This window comes from Hippocampus guttulatus, chromosome 22, assembly GCF_054856545.1.
Source record: "Hippocampus guttulatus isolate MCC_2025c chromosome 22, RoL_Hgut_1.0, whole genome shotgun sequence".
Taxonomy (NCBI): domain Eukaryota; kingdom Metazoa; phylum Chordata; class Actinopteri; order Syngnathiformes; family Syngnathidae; genus Hippocampus; species Hippocampus guttulatus.
Genome location: NC_141282.1, coordinates 6,483,296 through 6,500,704, shown reverse-complemented (window position 1 = coordinate 6,500,704; position 17,409 = coordinate 6,483,296). Strand labels below are relative to the sequence as shown.

Sequence of the window (17,409 nt, the reverse complement as noted above, 5' to 3'; positions counted from 1 at the left end):
TATTGGGGATCCGGGGGAGGGGGGGACAATGGTGACTGTTGAGCCTTTTAAAATAAATATCCTCCCTTTAATCCAGTTCAAGTGTACTTTGAAATTGGATAGTCTGCAATTAAAAGGTGGATCATACAGACCTGATCGAGGATCTATGACGAGTAAGGCAGGATTTTGGCGCTGATTCCAAAAAGCTTCGGGGGAGGGGGGGGGATTGAACGGGAAAAAAAGTCCACAGTGTAGAGGGTGACAAAAAGAGGCCAGGGGGCACTTCCAAGTTCATTGGGCTTGGCCGATTTTAGGTCACGGTGGCAGGGTGGCCGAAAAAGTGCATCAGCAGGACAGGATGGAGCATTTGGAGGAAGCAAACGTGTTGAGGTGAATTTTAAAAGAAAATCTAAATTCATTAGGGGGGTGGTGTTTCAGGGGACTGGAGCATCACTCCCACATGGCAGATTAAGATCTCAGGGGAATATTATTATGAGACATTTAACTTGCTCACATCTCAATGATCGTGTCATTGTGAGGAAGAGGAGGTGGAGAGAAGGAAAGGAAGGAGGAGGAGGAGGGTGGAGGTGGTGGAGAGGGCAGCAAATAGGAATTCTCACCACACAAGCAGGAATAAAAGACTGTTCCAACACCAACACCAGCAGCCCCCTCGCCCCCGCCTCCCCGCTTCCTACATTTGGTTTGGGGTGGCTTGTTTGTCTCACTTTACTGTTTTAAATCACTACCTGGAACAATGCACACAGTGTGCACGCATCTTCGTGAGAATCTATGGTTCTTCCACGAAACAAAATCTGCACCAAGTGATTCATTAAAAAAATAAGGGGTAGCGGGGGGGGGGGGGGGGGGGTGAAAATGTTAAACGACAAAAAAAGGGTCCATGAGATAAATATTTAAGATCATTTAGCAACCCGTGGGGGGGGGGGGGGGCACACCGACAACGCTATGCGTTGCAATGTGGCAGTCAAGCTCTCATCATCAGCTCGGATGCTTCCCATTGTTGTTTGGTGGAAGAAAACAAAAACACAAGCATCCCCCCGTTATAGTATAGAATCAGTTGCAGCTTCATTCCTCCAAGACAAACAACACCGTGCCATTGAACGCACCACGCGCATTGCACTTTCACACATTCAACAACCCCCCCCCCCCCCCCCCCCCCAAAAAAAATCGCAATAAACTTACCGACGCCGTATTTTTCCTGCTCCGTTGGTATCCACATGGTTACGGCGGGTGCTTTTAAGTTTGGCGTGGGGATCGCGACAAAAGCGGTGCAGTCAGATGCATTCTACTCGCGTGTTTTCCTCCGATCCGTAGTAGGAGTCATTGTTTGGATTTACAAGGCGAGAATGCGCCGCTGCCACAGCCGCCGCAGCTGGTAGCGGTACGGAGGCTGGGTGCGTTCACGGTCATCGGGCATCCAGCAACTACTCCACGGGATCACTTCGAATGGAGACTACTTGGTGCCTGTGGTGTTTTCATTTGATTTCATTCATTTATTTACAGTTTTGTTTAATGTAGTGGTAAGTCAATATTGTGGCGTGTTCAAACGATAGAGCGTTTCAAATCGTTCCAAAAGAAACGTTTCCTATTTTTATACAACGCAGGACATTCAACGCTATAACGATATTGTAATCTAAGATATATTGTACTAGTTTTGTTGGGAACAAACCAAAAGCTACTTTCATTGACGTTAACGACAAAAGTCAAGCTTTCTCACAAATGAATACATGAATGCCCGAGGTATCTTGAACACTACAGCGCAGCCAACACAGCTCGAGACGAGCGCGTTGCATTGTGGGGATTGTAGTAGCAAACGGTGACGTCAATGTGGTCTTTATAGTCACATTTCATTTACAAGAACGGCAGAAAGGAAGTCAGAGCGAAAGACAGAAAGAAATGCTGACAAAAAAAGAGTTTACAGAACTAATTGTAGCTTTTTGTGTCTTCGACTTAAAGATATAAGTAAAAACAACTCAGCAAATTATTTTGCTTGCTTTGCTATGCCAACTAACATCGCTGCCAGAAATGCCAATAATTGATATTTTAAAGTTATTCCGATTGAAATTATTGCCCCTGCCCCTCAAAAATGCAAATCGTTTTTTTTTTGCAGTGCACTGTACTGCCAAACCTCAAATTTCTTCCTAGAGGTGTACAACCTGACCTTGACCAGGACACACACACTCACACCCACAGAGCTTCACGTGAGACAAGTGATTTATGAAAAATACATGAGCGTATGAAGAAGGAAGCTGGAAACTGGAGGGAATTGCACAGCCCAAATGCAAAAATACACACTGTGTGCATGTGTGCGCATAAGAAAGTGCCTTTTGCACTTGCGTGTGTCTCTATGTGGGTGAGTGAATGTGCACCAAATGTCACACATTTTTTTTATGAGCAGGCTGTGTCCTCACTCGCTAATACACCCAATTTTATTCAAACACACCCACACACGCGCACACGCACTGTTGGGGGATGAATGTGGCTCACGGTGCATTCGAGTACTGTACCAGGAATTTCGGTTGAACGCTCATTCCTTCTGCTGTGAAGATCACATTGCGATGCTTTGAAAATGTCAAATGTGTCGCTATGTCCCATCAGCGCATACCACGTCCGTTTACGCATCTTCATTGTAGTTTCTGTGTTGAATTATGAATGAAACAGCCATGAAAAAAATGAGCTCTTGCATGCTGGGAGCGTCAGAGCTAGCTTGTCACTCTCCCGTCATTTCTAGTGTACATTTCTTGCACAGAAAGATTCCACTGGGCATTTTTAATTAAAAAAAACAGAGGGAGTGGGATTCGCAGTACGGGTACACATTGCCTAGCTTCAATCATTCTGATTGGAGCTGTGGGGGTAAATTCTTGGAATGTAGAATGTTCTGCTCTGCGTATGAATAAATCATAAGCTGAAGAAGGGGGGGGGGGGGGTGGCACAGTAAAACAGAAACCCCGCAGATTCATCTCTTGGAGGACCAGAGGTGGTCTCGTTTTCAGCAAGTGCCAAATGATGTTTTGCAACTGGGAACCAATGTGTTGTCAACATAATGGTAGCGCAACTCGGGGGGGACAAATAGAAACAAGAAAACAGAGGCGGGACATGCTACAGCTGAGAAACAGGAGTGAAAACATTCAAAGGCCTTTTCCCCAATGGTGTGGTTGCAGCAAGAAATACACACTCGGAAGGGTACTTTGGATTGTACCTTGAGGGACTCCTGCTGACACAGCCGGTCAAGGAGCAAAGCATATCATTGTTAATCGGAGAATCTGGTCATCTGTTGGAGTAGGAACACACATCGGACAGAACAAAATGTCAACCGGTTGGCCTTTCTGTATCTATTTACGACCCGCGTTGACATCTGCTCCGTTGACTCAGAACAACATGACACTTCCTGTGGGGCTTCAAAGCAGAAATTCATTTATTCTTTTCAAAAAAAAAAAAAAAATAAAAAAGTAAGAAGGGGCTTGCTTTTCTGCCCGTTGATTTGTCCCAAAGCAGGAAGTGTGGGTGAGATTGTCGAATTGAGCAAAAACATCCCCCAGCCTGGACGCAGCAGGCAACATCCTCACTTACAAAAGCAGCAGGCTTTGAAAAAGAGACATGAAAAAAAGAAAGAAAAACATTGAGAGGTGGGCTTATCTCGAAGCTGATTTTATGATACCCCCAAAATTATTATTTTTTGGGGTATTGCTGAACGACCCCCCCCCCCCCCCCCCCCATGACGTCATGGACATCCCGCGGCCGAAAAACACCAGCCTGGGGACCAAATGAGCAGATTTGTGGTCTGCCTGTTCATCAGGAGCATTTATGGCCCAAATGGGCTCATGAGAAACTGTAGCCGGACGGGTCAAGTGCTTTCATTTGTGTCATATTACCACTTAAAAAGAAATTAGCAGCAGAAGGCTTCCCCCCTCCCCCCCCCCCCCCCTTAAGGTTAGAGGCTTTGCTTGGTGTTTTCTCTTTTTTTTTTTAAATGACTCACATGCTCCGTGCCGTTGCGCTTTGCGGGTGCAAAATGACAGTATACAACCACCTGGACCCCCTGAAGACCCACCGGCAGAAAACACGGTTGTGCCCGCAAGTGTGTTGCCACATGCGCGCGCGCGCACACACACACACACACACACACACACACACACACACACACACACACGCACACACGCACACTCTGTACAAATGACAGTCAGAGATGGCTTTGCTTTAGCACCTTGGATGAATCATGTTTGATCCTGAGCCTTTTTTTTTGTATGTACTTGTGGAATGAGCACCGTGCATACAGGCAAACTTTTGTTTCTCGGATTTAGTCACGCGTCTTGCTCATAAGTGCAAAAACCACCGAGAGTGGCGAAAGGCCCGGCGGGCAGGGAGCCGCTCGCGGTGGCACACTCGCTCTTTATCTGCCGAGGGCGGCCCTACGCCAGCGCATCGGCCTGTGGCTGTCGGTGTGAGTTGAGGATCTCCGCCATAGGCGATACCATCAAAACAATAATTACCGTCCTGCCTTTGACTGCTGTGATCTCGTCTTTTTGCTGCCTGAGCAAATAAAAGTGTCCTCGCTGAGGCTTAAGACTCAGCAAACGTTCCACAGATACGACGGTAGAGCCGAAATATCAGAAAGAGCTCCTCGGTCCGACGCGCGGCTTTTTCTTTCATTGGGTTTGACGGACAGATAAGGCCCAGTTGGCTTAATGAAATCCGGCTAGTGATCGCAATCTCTGGTTTCGTTCCATTGGGCTGATGCTGATGAATGTGCGGTGCTCTACTTCGATAAGAGACAAATGAGAGCAGGATGCGCGAGATGATGTAGTCATGAGACGAAATGATGAATTCTGGAGGAAACCTCTGAAGGCAGGTTGGGGGTCGACGTGATAGTTTGTGCAACAATACTGCACCCGAGTTCTACAACAGCGACATTTGCGCTATTTTTGCTGAATTGCGCCACTTGAAATTTCATCCGAGTTTGTGGCCTTGAGATTCCCACTCGACCTGTTAACTTATTTTGTGACTCGTCATCGAGTATGATAACCTTTGGTGCGACCCGGCAGTTTTGAGGCCATCGTTATTCTATTTCCAATTCCATCCGTCATTTTCTGGCACTGCGATCCGACAAGTTTGACAATCGATTCCCCAGGCGAACCTTTAGCGACGCTTGCGGGTGCCTAAATTCCTCCGCTCTCATCTACTGACTGAGTGCAACAGGTAAATCCATCAATCTGCTTTCTCCACAGGGCTAAGCCCGAAATCCCCCCCCCCCCCCCGCCCGCCACCTTTACAGGTTCACAGGAAGTTCCCCGCGGAGCGCAGCGGGCGCTGACCTATCGCATCTAAATTATCACCATGGATGAGGGCAGGCGGCAACTGACTGGATCGCCCGTTTGTGTTTGAAGAGGAGCAGTGAGAAGGTTGCCGGATGGCTTCGAGCGGAGCAAATATTATTTCGAACGTCTCACCTGCCTGACTTGGTGTCGTTTGGATTGCTCGCAGCCTTATGCAACCTGTGCTTACATAAGATAGGAATCGGTGCCAAACTTCCCCTCTTTTTGTGGCCTTGAGGGTTGCCAGGCAACTCCAACATGCTCTTTTTACTGGTGTCCCTGCAACTTTTTGTGCCAGACACACACACACACACATAGACACACGTAAAACCATGTGGCATCATTCGGGGGGGGGGGGGGTTCTATTCTTTGGTCATCAAGTAGCTAAATAATTGGTTTGGAGACAAAATGGGCTCTAGTTTTGGCGACGGCGCATCTGCTGTTAGATCGGCTCCTTTCTTGACTCAATTTGTGCTCACTGGGCCCTCACGAGGCCGTCGTGGAATCGGCCCCGCAAGCAAAACTTGTAGCCGTATTGTCTGCCCGCCGTCTTGTTTTAGCCACGCGTCGTCAAAGGCGTCAAACGAGTGCCGTGCCGCCGCTTGGACGCGATGGGACTCAGCAAACGGGGAGGATCGCGGCCGGCGAGCCGAGTTCGCCTTGGCTTCTGCGAAACGTGACTTTCCATCCTGCGGCGGAACAATCCGCGCGCTGCGCCGCCCGTCGTGTGCCAAAATAAACTCACACTGGCCTCCCTCTGTATGTTAAATGCAGCTGTCGTGCACAGAGGCTGCCCTTGTAACCTCACACAAAACGCATTTCACAGCCCTGCTACGCTAATCATGCCAAAGAAGCAAAAGTGGATTTTTGCTGAGATTCTGCCCAGACAAATAGAATTTCTTCCCCAAAAAATAGATATCTTTTTTTTCTAATTGCTATGCAAAGAGAGGCCCGGACGTAGTGCTCTGGGAATGTGATGAGGTTTGAACCTCGACATGAAAAGGAAGAGCAGAGCTTGGATTATATTTTTGGACCGACCTTCCTCTCCCTCCTCCGCCGCATCGCTCTTCCTTCGCTTTGATCAATTTGAATCCATGCGGTAAAGGTTGCCAACAAAGGCCTCCATCGCCCTTAAAAGATGAACAGATGTGTGATTGAATATGAGGGGGGAAAAAGAGTTACTGGTTGTATACTATTGTGCGATATGGAGCAGGTGAAGGGTTCCCAAAGAGCCTTTCAAATGTTGCCGTGACCCGGATCGAAAGGTTCTGTGGGAACCCTTCACAATCAAAAACAGGTGACAGGAAATTGCAAACACTATGACAGAAAGTATTTAATACACGTCATTTGATAAGATTCAGAGAATAAGCTGATGCATTTAGAAATGAAAGGGGAAGTGGGGCCGGGGGTTTTTTTTGTTTGTTTTATTCTTCCTCAGGCTGGAGTTCAGTTGTCGATGGCCAGCGGCATTCAAAGCACACAAAGCAAACAAAACAACTACTTGCTGCAACGTTCACGTTGTCCAGTTAATATCATGTGTACTGTTCGGTGTCAAGACAGTGGAATAAATGCGTGTAGATGTCCAAAATGATTGCTCACCGTTATAAAATAGAGCAAGTGAGTCACGCTCATGCAAAACGTTGAGTCTCAGCCGGCCTTTAGGCCTTGAGATTCATTCCCTGACAACTGCCTCCTCGCGGGATTCGGCAATTATCCATTATTTTAAAAAAACAAAAAGCGAGGGCGATGAATATTCACGCCTTTTCTATTGCTCGTCATCAGTCTCTTGCTGCCGTCTCTCTGCGTGATCATCTGTATTCCTGTGGCATCAAGTTGATCGGGGCCCTGCGCCCACCAACGCGACGTGCGCGGCATGGCGAGCGGCGATCACATTGGGCTTCTCTGTTTTGCTTTTTCTCCTGGCAGGTAATTATCCACTCACTTCTTCATGACTTCCCCTTCCTTGGGATAAAACTCCAAATCAACACCCTGCACTTGCCTATGCTGAAATCCGACTTTGGAAACGCTACGACGGTTCCACCGCACGCGCCTGTTCCTGAACCAGTTGAGCGCCGTGAAATTAAATTATGCATCACAGAAAACATGTTTGTGGGAATTGCACTTGCTCCGCTGCAATTGGAGTTGGGCTGTGAGGCAAGGCCATTAACATTTCAAGCAGAATGGCGCCCCCTAGTGTGCCAAAGACACTTTTGGAGACATCATGGGGGTTAAATTAGGCTGCCAACCTCCTTCAAAATGTGTCTCGTACTGGATAATCAAGCAATTTGTTTGAATCCCCGTCGGTCTTGTTAATGACATGCAAAGCAATCAATTTATCTACCATTCATTTAGTTGTTTGTCTTTTTTTTTTTACACAAAGATATCACAGTTGACATGGAAGAAAAACAACAACAAAATTGCGTTCCCTAAGCAAAGATTGCGAGATAACACAAAGTTTGTTGGTTTTGTTTGCAGGGGAGCGCTTTATTTTTAAATTCACGATTTATGTACTTCCGGGTCATCTTCCGGGTAAATGAAAGTAACGAAGATTGAGTATTTTTACTAGTGGGAGAGTTCAATAGCATTTTACTTTGAAATCAGCTGAAAATACAGAGGCATTCTGTTCTTGATCTTAACCACAAACAAACCAAAGACATCTAAAGCGTACTGTCGTTTCACAAACAGCTGCGCGGTATAGGTAGCCAAACTAACCCGGAAGTACATGAACGCGCATTTTAAAAAGGCGTTCCGTGGCAAAAAACAAACAAAACAAACGATATATTCGTCATCTCACGCGTTAACTCCACCTTTTACTCGTGAACCGGTTCATCAGTTTTAGACTACTAGACAATCCAGTGAAGATCAACACCCGATTCGGAATTTGCACTCGAGGGTGCTGATTTGCCAAGTGTATTAAATTACGATTACTCCAAACTACCTCAGACTGCGGAGAATGCATGTTTGCTTTCAAGTCGATAATAAATAATTAAGGCACAGCATAGTTCGAAAAGTAAAGCACGGCTTTCGTGGTTTTACTCCAGGCGGATTGGAATAAATGTTCTTGCAATGTATCGCATTGATTGTTTCCTGCATGTGGCACCACCACACGCTGCACCGTCTCCAACACAATAAAGTGACATGCCGTAGAGTTCAGTGTAAAGTGTGAGCGCATTAGCGAGAACGCATGCAAACGCGACTTGAGTGAAAACGTGACCGTTCAACCGGTCGCCCACAGTGCGCACAACCGCGTCACGCGTGTGGACACGAGACTACGTTCAAGCTTCCCGATTGGTCGGCTTTGCCGGTAAAAAGTAGCGCTGTCGCGTGATCGACGCATCACTGGTGTGTATGAGGGAAAATGTATCGTCTCGGACAACAGTGCACCTCCCAGATCGCTCTCAATTCCTGTTTTTTCACTTTGCCGCGGGGATATTTTCATTTTGACAGACAACACAATAAAAGCTGGTCGTGTATTGGCTGATTTTGGATCAATCTCTGCAGATTTTTTGGGCAAAAGAAAATGCGAAAGACCAAGAAGAAGAGTGGCAGGGGTGAGTGAGGAGAGTGGGCCTTGTTTGGCCTCGCGCCGCGTTATGGTAGTTGTAGTTCTTTGAGGCGACGCCGCGCTATTGAGGAGCGTTGAACGTGTCTCGGGCGCGGACTACAAACATGGAGTTGTATTCGTCAAACTGTTTTGCTGCTAGTTTAGTAGCTAACACAAAGCAGTAAAAACGTGCGAAGGCACGATGAAATATATCTATTTTGTTTTTACGATTATAACATGCTTAAAACTTGGGGGCATTTTTGTAGGCACACTAGTGAGTCTTAAACTTTGAGGATTGTTAATTTTCCCCTTTTTAGCGTTCGTCATCACCCGTTAGCAAAGCGTGGGTTACTTTACGTTAGCTTAAATGATCATGTTCCTCTGTTATCTCGAGTAACAAGCCAAAGCGCAAAGTGTCTTGGATTTGCCTTATTTTCCACACTTTTTTTGGTGTGCGACTGCTGCACCCTGTTGCTGGCTCGGGGCTGAATGCGGACATTGTTCGCTGGTTGTTTTTGGGCGTGTTTATGGCGGTGCTGGCTTCTCCCGACATACATCAGCTGTTCAGTCCACGTCAACACATACAATACAATACATGCATGCATTCAAATGGTCTCAATGCGAACCCAGCTGAGTGTGCTGTAATCCCCACACCACGCTTGTTGCGCCTCCTTTAAGAGCTTTTTTTTTCATGTTAAAATGTGGGTGGTAAAACAAACAAAGTCAGGTTGTCGTGCCTTGTCACTTCCACTTGTGACCCATGTCCTGACAATCTGAGCACCGTGTTTGCACAGCCTCGAAATATCAACCTGAATCACCCTGACATGTTGAAATCTCCAAACGGGCAGCATACGGGAACAGATTAGATAACTGTGGTACTGCCGGTACCTGTGCTGTGCCAATATTACATAACAGAGTAGTAGCAGATCTCGTGTACGTACTGTACTTGCCTTTTTTTTCCTCTTCTTCAGGGGCACAGCATGGAAACGTGCAGCCTTTCAGCGACGAGGACGCCTCGGTTGAGACCCTCAGTCATTGCAGCAGCTTCAGTGACGTCACCAGTGTAGCGGACGAAGGTGGCGAGGCCAGTGAGGATGCAGCCCAAGAGGATTTCCAGTACAAGCTCAAGGGCTTCATCGACAGCACCGTGGACAAGAGGTATTTCCATACGGCAGGATTGGATTCTTGCAATGAAAGGATGGGCCACAAATGAACATTTCATGCTGTTTTTCCAGTGCGAAGACCAGACAGGGGGCGCTGGACGGGCTCAAGACAGCAATGGCCACGCGCATCTTGTACGAGTTCATCTCGGAGCGAAGGATGACCATCACTGACAGCATTGAACGCAGTCTGAAGAAAGGTTGGTTGGTGCGGAAGTGAAGATGCACGCACTCGGGCCAAATTGAACACGTTGCCGCCGTCAGGTAAAGGCGAAGAGCAGCGGGCTGCGGCGTCGTTAGCCTGTCTGCTGTGCATCCAGCTGGGCTCCGGCATCGAGAGCGAGGAAGTGTTTAAGACCCTCAAGCCGGTTTTCAAGAACATCCTGGCCGACGGCTCGGCCAACGTGCAAGGCAGGCAGGCGGTGAGTGGCTCATATTGTCGCGGCGGAGCCACTTTTGAAAAGGAAGCTGAGCAAAAGCTCTCGTTTTAGGTGGCGACGAGTTTGGGCCTCTGTACTTTAGTTGCGGAAGATGACGTTTTGGTGAGTTGCTTTTGTTGTTGTCGTTGTTAGTAGTCACATGCTCTTGGGTCCTTTTTGAATGTCCTCCACCGCCTGGGTTCCTCCAGGACGTGCGGGCCACCATGGAGTGCTTCGAGAACCTCTTCAGCCGCTCCTACGCCAAGGCAGACGGCTCGTGCGCTTCCATCAGCGCCGCGAGCAGCCAGCTCCACACCAACGCTCTTCTGTCGTGGGCCCTTCTGCTCACCATCTGCACCAGCAGCCAGCTCAAAGACATCTTGCACAAGTACGCCACGGCAGCGCTCGCCGAGCCAACACGGAACAAGTTGAGAGCCGGCCCCCCTTTTTTTTTCTTCTCTCTCTCGTCAGACATCTGCCCAAGCTTCCGAGATTGCTGGAGAGCGACGACGTCAACATGAGAATCGCTGCGGGCGAGACCATCGCGTTGCTTTTCGAGCTGGCCAGAGACATGGACCCTGTGAGTGACTTGTGTGGAAGGCTTTTCAAATTGAGGCCATTTTCCAGTTGCGTGGGAATGAATGAAATGGTCTGGGCAAAATCCACGAATTGACAAAATTAAAGGTGGCTTCCTCTAGGAGTTTGAGTTTGACGGCTGGGACGAACTGTGCGACAAACTGACGGCGCTGGCCACGGACTGCAACAAGCACCGGGCCAAGACGGACAAAAAGAAGCAGCGCTCCGTGTTCCGGGACGTGCTCAAGGCCGTCGAGGTGAGCGCCACGCTGAATTCTTGAGCTTGGCGCGACAGTCGTGAGTCGACTTTTTTTTTTTTTTTTTTTCTCGCTTGCAGGAGGGCGACTTCCAGCCTGAGAGCATTCGCTTCGGGACAGAACGCATGACCATCGACAGCTGGCTCAGGAAGAGGACGTACGACGCCTTCAGGGAGTTCGTCGGCTCCGGAATGAATTACCACTTGCAGGTGCGTTGATTTGTAGCCATCGTGATGTCACCCAGTCAATCACTTTGAAAGCTGACGATTGGCCGTCGCCCTCGCAGGCCAACGAATTCATCCGAGACGTGTTCCAACTGGGACCCCCCGTGCTGGTCGACTCGGCCACGATTAAGGCCATGAAAATCTCCCGCTTTGAGAGGGTGAGTCACAAGTCGCTCGCATTTGTCGCGGCCAACGCACACGGTGCATTAAAAGCCGGCTTCCCTTCTCACAGCATCTTCACAACTCGGCCGCCTTCAAAGCTCGGACCAAAGCCAGAAGCAAGTTTCGGGACAAGAGATCAGACGTGGGCGACTTCTAAGTTGTTGTTTTTTTTCCCTTCTCCTTGTACAACCTGTTTGCTAAGATTCCTGCACACTTTGTGTGCGACGTCTCCACAGTACATCACTTTTAATGTCAATACGCAAGCTGTGTAAATTAAGCACGAGTATATTGCATGTTTGTTCCAAGACTTGTTGTTGCTCATTCCAGTTATTTAGAATCAAAGTAGCGTTGCCTGGATTTGTATTTTTGCTTCCCCCCCCCACCCCCCGTTTTTATTAACGTGTTGCGTTGTGCAACCGAGCTGACCACGAGAGGTCTCGTTGCGTAGAACCCGGTGTTTATTGTATTGTGTGGGGGGTGATGGTCTCAAGACAAATATGGTGGAAGAATAAATTGCAAACAAAGCCATTCCACTGTGTTGTTTTTTTTGTTTGTTTGAACAGTCGAATGACCAATACAGTGTGACTCGACAGTTTACGCGAGAGTAAGGCGCACTTAATCCATCGAAAATCAACTGGTTATTCATTAAATTGCCAGTTTTTTTTAATCAATTTTTGAGGAATACATTCACCTTGGGATTAAACTGACAATACTCTCCACAATGACTCATTGTAGTCCGAACCTTTGATGTTATCTATTAATTATAAGAGCAAATTAATCAATCCCCATCTTTTGGTGAGTAGCGCCTCTATTTTTGTGTTGCTTAGCAGGTTGAAAGAGCACAAAGCTTCCACTGAGAGAAGGTCATTGTGAGCCAATGGCGTGTGTGTGAATCTTTTTTACGACTTTGTATCATAGTGAGGAATCTGCCCATAAAGGCTACCCAGCAGAACACTGTGCCCCCCCCCCCCCCGTCCAACCTTTCTATCCCCGACACAGTTGTGAACTCCCCAAGGTTGTTGTTATTGTCGGATCGTCGGGGTTGCCGCAAATAACGAAGGTGGACAAAGAATAACCGCCAAGCGCGTTGTCAACAATTAGCCGCGGCTAATCTGAAGCAAACATGACCATCTTGATTGGATCGGCAAAAAGAGAACACTGAAGAGTTCTAACGAGCCGTTAATCCGGAAAACTGATCAATAGCAAATTAATCGCGTTAATGTTAAACCCGGGTGTTACAGCTGTTTTGGCCCTTGCCTTGTCATGCCCCTAAAGTAGAAAACACCTCCACAAAATCTATTCTCTTTGCTGAAAGGCCGGATTTCCCATGAATATGCGCCGCAAGTTTGATTCCTGTGCTCGCCAAGTGGTGGCGCTTTGCCTCCATCTGCCCTGCTGCTGCTGCTGCTGCAGTCTCACTGGCATTGACGCTAATCATGTCTCCACTTGAAAGTGAGCATGAGTGATGATACTCAACACCCAGTTTGGAGGTTTAAAAAGAATTCCGTGAGACAATTCTCAAATGGCTTCACCGCCCGCCCCACCTCACACCACCAGCCCACCCACCCTGGATCCCAACCCTCAAATTCCGCCATGCAAGCTCATGCTGCAAAACACACACACACACAATAGAGTACCGGTAATAATGAGAGCATGCTCACATGAGTGTACATGCATCTCATTCATGTGCGAGTGCAAAGCCACCATATGGAAGCTGCTCACAGCCTTGAAACAGGAGTGCAGCGATGCACATTTTGTCGTGCCGGGCGCAGATGCAGCGCAGCCCCCACACTGTGTGACTCATTGCTGTTATGCACGCACACACACACTCAAACACATACAGACACATCATACCTCCCACTCCTGCCGCTCCATAACCCCCCCTTCCCCCCCATCCTGCCAACTCAACCCTCCCTCCTTTCCGCCTCGCCGTAATGTGGGCCACTGATGATGGCAGACCCCCATCAGGGCTGACAACTGTTCTCCGGATGAGGCCGCAGTAATGAACATTGGGGGGGTTGTTGAGCTGCCACCAGTGGTGGGAAGTCATGAAGTCTAAATTCCACGACTGTGCATAAAGGGGCGGGTTGTTTAAAAAAAAAAAGAAACAAAGCATTGCTCCTCTGGTAGCTGATGATAAAGAGGCAACAAGGAAGTAGCGACATGCACTCGCAAAGCTATTGCGATTCGGTGATGCTACTACTACGAAAAATTTTACCAATGTGGCGAATGGTAGCTTGTTTACAGTGCTAACGGTCGTTTGGTAACGGCGGCGCTGCTATTTTGTTGAAGCCGGACGTGCATTCGCTTTTGAAATCGCGAGTTGTTAAAAATGGCCGTGTTTGAAGTCAGGCTACGTTGAAATTTTGCTCAAGGTTTTAAAAGGGTCAACAGATTTTTCTGCTATGTACTTTAAAAAAAATTGCAACAGGTTCATACACAGACAAATTATGAGTGGCATGTCCCTTGGTAGCTGGTGACATCCAAAAAGTGAAGAATAAACGATGTCATTCTGCGCACGCCTTGGCAAAATTCGCCTCTCAGTATGCACGCAAGATTGTCAAATGCATCATGAGGAACAAATTGGAGCATTATTTTCAACCTTTTGTTGTTGGTCGTACTTATAAATAAACAATGTTGTTTTGCCACTGGTAAATTACTGGCAGGGTACATGCTGTCTCTGAGGTTGCCCGGGAAACCGGCGCAAAGTCACCAGCACCCAGCCAAGACATGAATAGAAAGTACAAATGGCAAATGATGACGAAAAAGATCTGGATGCGCCGTGCTCGTTCTTTGCTCTACTCAACGGAATACACATCAGAGCCGTGACGGATCGAAAAGTTCATGCGGTACTCGAAGATTCGGAAACAAGAGAAATTCAGTCAGAGGCAATTTGAGGTGAACATTGTGACTTGTACACCTTTCTTTTAACATAATAACCAGATATTAGATTGCAGTAAGGACTTCACAAGGTCATTAAGTCATCTGCCACTCGTGAGATAAAGTAGAGCATTGTGTGTTGAGTGTGCGGCCGGTCGGCTCACGCGCGCACGCAACACCAGAGCTGAATACAAGAGAGTCCAGACGCGTTTGATACGAGGCGCTACGAGCCAAACGCACCACGCAAATGCGAGCGTGCAAAGACACCCTCCCTCTCTTCCCACATCGCGCTGCTGTTTCTGCTTTGCCGCGGAGGTTGTTGCCAAGGCTCGGAATGAGCCACTTCGATTGGTCGAGCGGGCTCATCAGCGTGAGAACTCGCCGGCGGGATTGGCTGCTCCCATAAAGGAAGCTCCTGAAGACGCTTTCGCCGTCTCATTATGGCAACGTGCTGCTGATGCGATTTAATTAGCCCGGGCTTCAAATTGGCACAGCCACACTCCTCCGACTTCCTTGATCGCGCCTTTCGGAGGTAAATTAACAACAAGGCGAGTGTGCTACGCGAGTGGGGATTCTCGGGAGTCGTCCTGATACTGTGGACTGGAAAACGGTGGGAGTGACATCATCATCGTCATCATCATCGGATGCACTTCCTAAGCGGCCTATTCGCCGTGCACACTTGACCAAGACAAACAAGACAAAACATGTCCTCGGCCTCAAGGTGAGCACGCTCGCCAGTTAGCGCAGGCGAGTGCGAGGCGCAAGCTGGCGGCTGCGTGCGAAGCCCGAGCGCTGCGATGCACGCGCTGAATTAAACAAGGTCACTCGGCGCAGGCTGCGCACGCACACACGTGCCGGCGGTCACTTTGCAAACAAAGAAAAGAAGCGGCTCTGCAAACAGCAATTAGATGCCAGCTCTGGAGGTTTTTTGGGTTTTTTTTTTTTTAATTGGCACCAAAAAAAAAAAATGACGTGAGAGTTAGTGCATCAGTAAAGGAAAAAAAAGAAAAAGAAAATTTGTGCCAAAAACTATGCTCGTGTCAACGCATCTTGATGTTATTCTCTTCAAATTCGTGGAATAATGTTTTTGCCGATACTTTTGCTCATTTGAAAAGTGGGCGGCTAATACAAAAATCAACCTAAACATGCTTCAAAATGTAGAAGAAAAATCAAAAGGTCAGGTGTTAGCATTGTCGCTTGAAAATACAGCTCTTCAGTACGGCACTAATATTTACTTCTTTTTTTTTTTTTTTTTTTAGAAAGGGAAACCAATGCTCGGATGTCATTTAGGAGCACCAGCAAGAAGGGTTTAATAAAGTCACCATATTTGTGAGCAAACTGAAAGAGGAGAGATTCAAAGTCAGTCTGACAAATCTGGTTCACTTTTTTGGCGGGCCATGTCGCCATGACAACGCAGGCTGAGAAGCTGAGCGAGAGATTTATATTATCTGAGGCCCGGATTCGCTTATCTTTGTGCCTTCAATCTAGCACTTCTCGGCCGACAAGCGACCTTTTAAAAATCGACATATTAATTTTAAATGCTTTTTCAAAAAAGAAATACTGCACTTTTCCCAGGGCTTGAAGCTATAACATTAACATGGCGCCTGTTAAGGGGCTTTGAGAGGGCTTATGTAAAAATGATATGAAATGAAAATGAATATGTCAAACGATAGCACTTCAAGGCCTCCAGTTGACCACAGCAGATCTCGAGATTAACAGTCCAAAAAATGCGTTATAAGTTTATGTCTGAAAAGAAACAACCCCGTTTTGAGGGGGTGGTCCCATTTTATGCAAATGAACCCTCATTCACCCCACCACCCCCAAGGGGCCAATGCATTTGTTACTGCGGTGACCGGGGGCGTAGATAGGATGTTGCAGCAAACTACCACAAACCGTAAAGACTTAAAAAAATAAAAATAAAATAAAATAAATTCACTCATGGAGGCAGCACTTCATCGCCAAGGCGCCGGATTACACGTGGTGTATATGCAAGGTAATGCCGCACTGACAACACTGTCATGGACAGAGAAATTTTGTGCGGCGGTGCAGCAACACATGTAAACATACAATAGAACAGTACTGATTGACATACATTCTTCATCCTCTGTGTAGAATGACTAATATTAGTGGCGTACTAAAGAGCTGAGAAGACTTGCGACATCTCAATGAACAGTCTATGGATCAATTTTCCAATAATATGCCTCCCTTAAGGAGGAAAAAGAAACATGGTGCTCACCTGAGACCGTTTCAGCACAGTCACAGCTGTGATGGCATTGGAAGCCACTTTAGCCTTTGGCATGTGGAAAACATACACTCTGCTGTATTTATCCAGTGCTGTTTGAGTTGACACTCTATTCCCTGCGACAGATACTCGGGCCACAATGCGAAATGAAACATGTACAGCAGCTTGTTTCTGCATACAGGGAAATAAGGCCAGCGCATCGTTTCACAGCTCATTAGGCAGCGATAATACGTGCGGAAACTCACCAGAGCCTTTCAAGACTAACAAGCAGCCCGTGTCACTACAACGGAACACATTCAAACGTTGCGCAATGATGACATTGCGACTTTTTTGTGAAAACACAAGAAAAAAAAAATAGAGGAAATGTGCCGGGATAAAGTCGTCTGTAAGAATAACCTTTGCTGACCCGGCATCTCCAGCTGCTGTTACCATGGTAACTGTGCAGCGCTAACCTGGAAGACGCAACAGCTCCGAATGTGCTAAAATGACGAACGACATTTTGATGAGGGACTAAGTTATGGAATGCCATGAGTGGCACGGCTATGTCACATAGGAAGTATTTGAACAAATAATACTTTTATTTATTTAACTGAATAATTTTTAAAAAGTCATGAGACATTGGGGGGCCTTCGGTGA

The 17,409-nt window shown here is 47.4% G+C and overlaps 2 protein-coding genes across 3 annotated transcripts in view; one reads left to right on the top strand and one right to left on the bottom strand.

The window, feature by feature from the left end:
- The window catches only part of dock4b (dedicator of cytokinesis 4b), a 43,331-nt gene extending 41,957 nt beyond the window's left edge, over positions 1–1,374 (bottom strand). For both annotated transcript variants that reach the window (XM_086102832.1, XM_086102833.1), the window contains exon 1: positions 1,180–1,374. In XM_086102832.1, coding sequence (XP_085958958.1) covers positions 1,180–1,216 — 37 coding nt within the window. In that variant the 5' untranslated portion in view covers positions 1,217–1,374. The remainder of the gene's footprint in view (positions 1–1,179) is intronic.
- A 7,261-nt stretch (positions 1,375–8,635) lies between these two features.
- Positions 8,636–12,179, top strand: ifrd1 (interferon-related developmental regulator 1). The gene is made up of 11 exons (XM_086103420.1): positions 8,636–8,860; positions 9,825–10,011; positions 10,089–10,213; positions 10,278–10,435; positions 10,505–10,555; positions 10,642–10,820; positions 10,904–11,012; positions 11,131–11,265; positions 11,346–11,474; positions 11,552–11,647; positions 11,722–12,179. Exons 1-11 carry the CDS (start codon positions 8,830–8,832, stop codon positions 11,806–11,808), a joined length of 1,287 nt encoding a protein of 428 aa, XP_085959546.1. The 5' UTR covers positions 8,636–8,829; the 3' UTR covers positions 11,809–12,179.
- Positions 12,180–17,409: the final 5,230 nt, after the last annotated feature.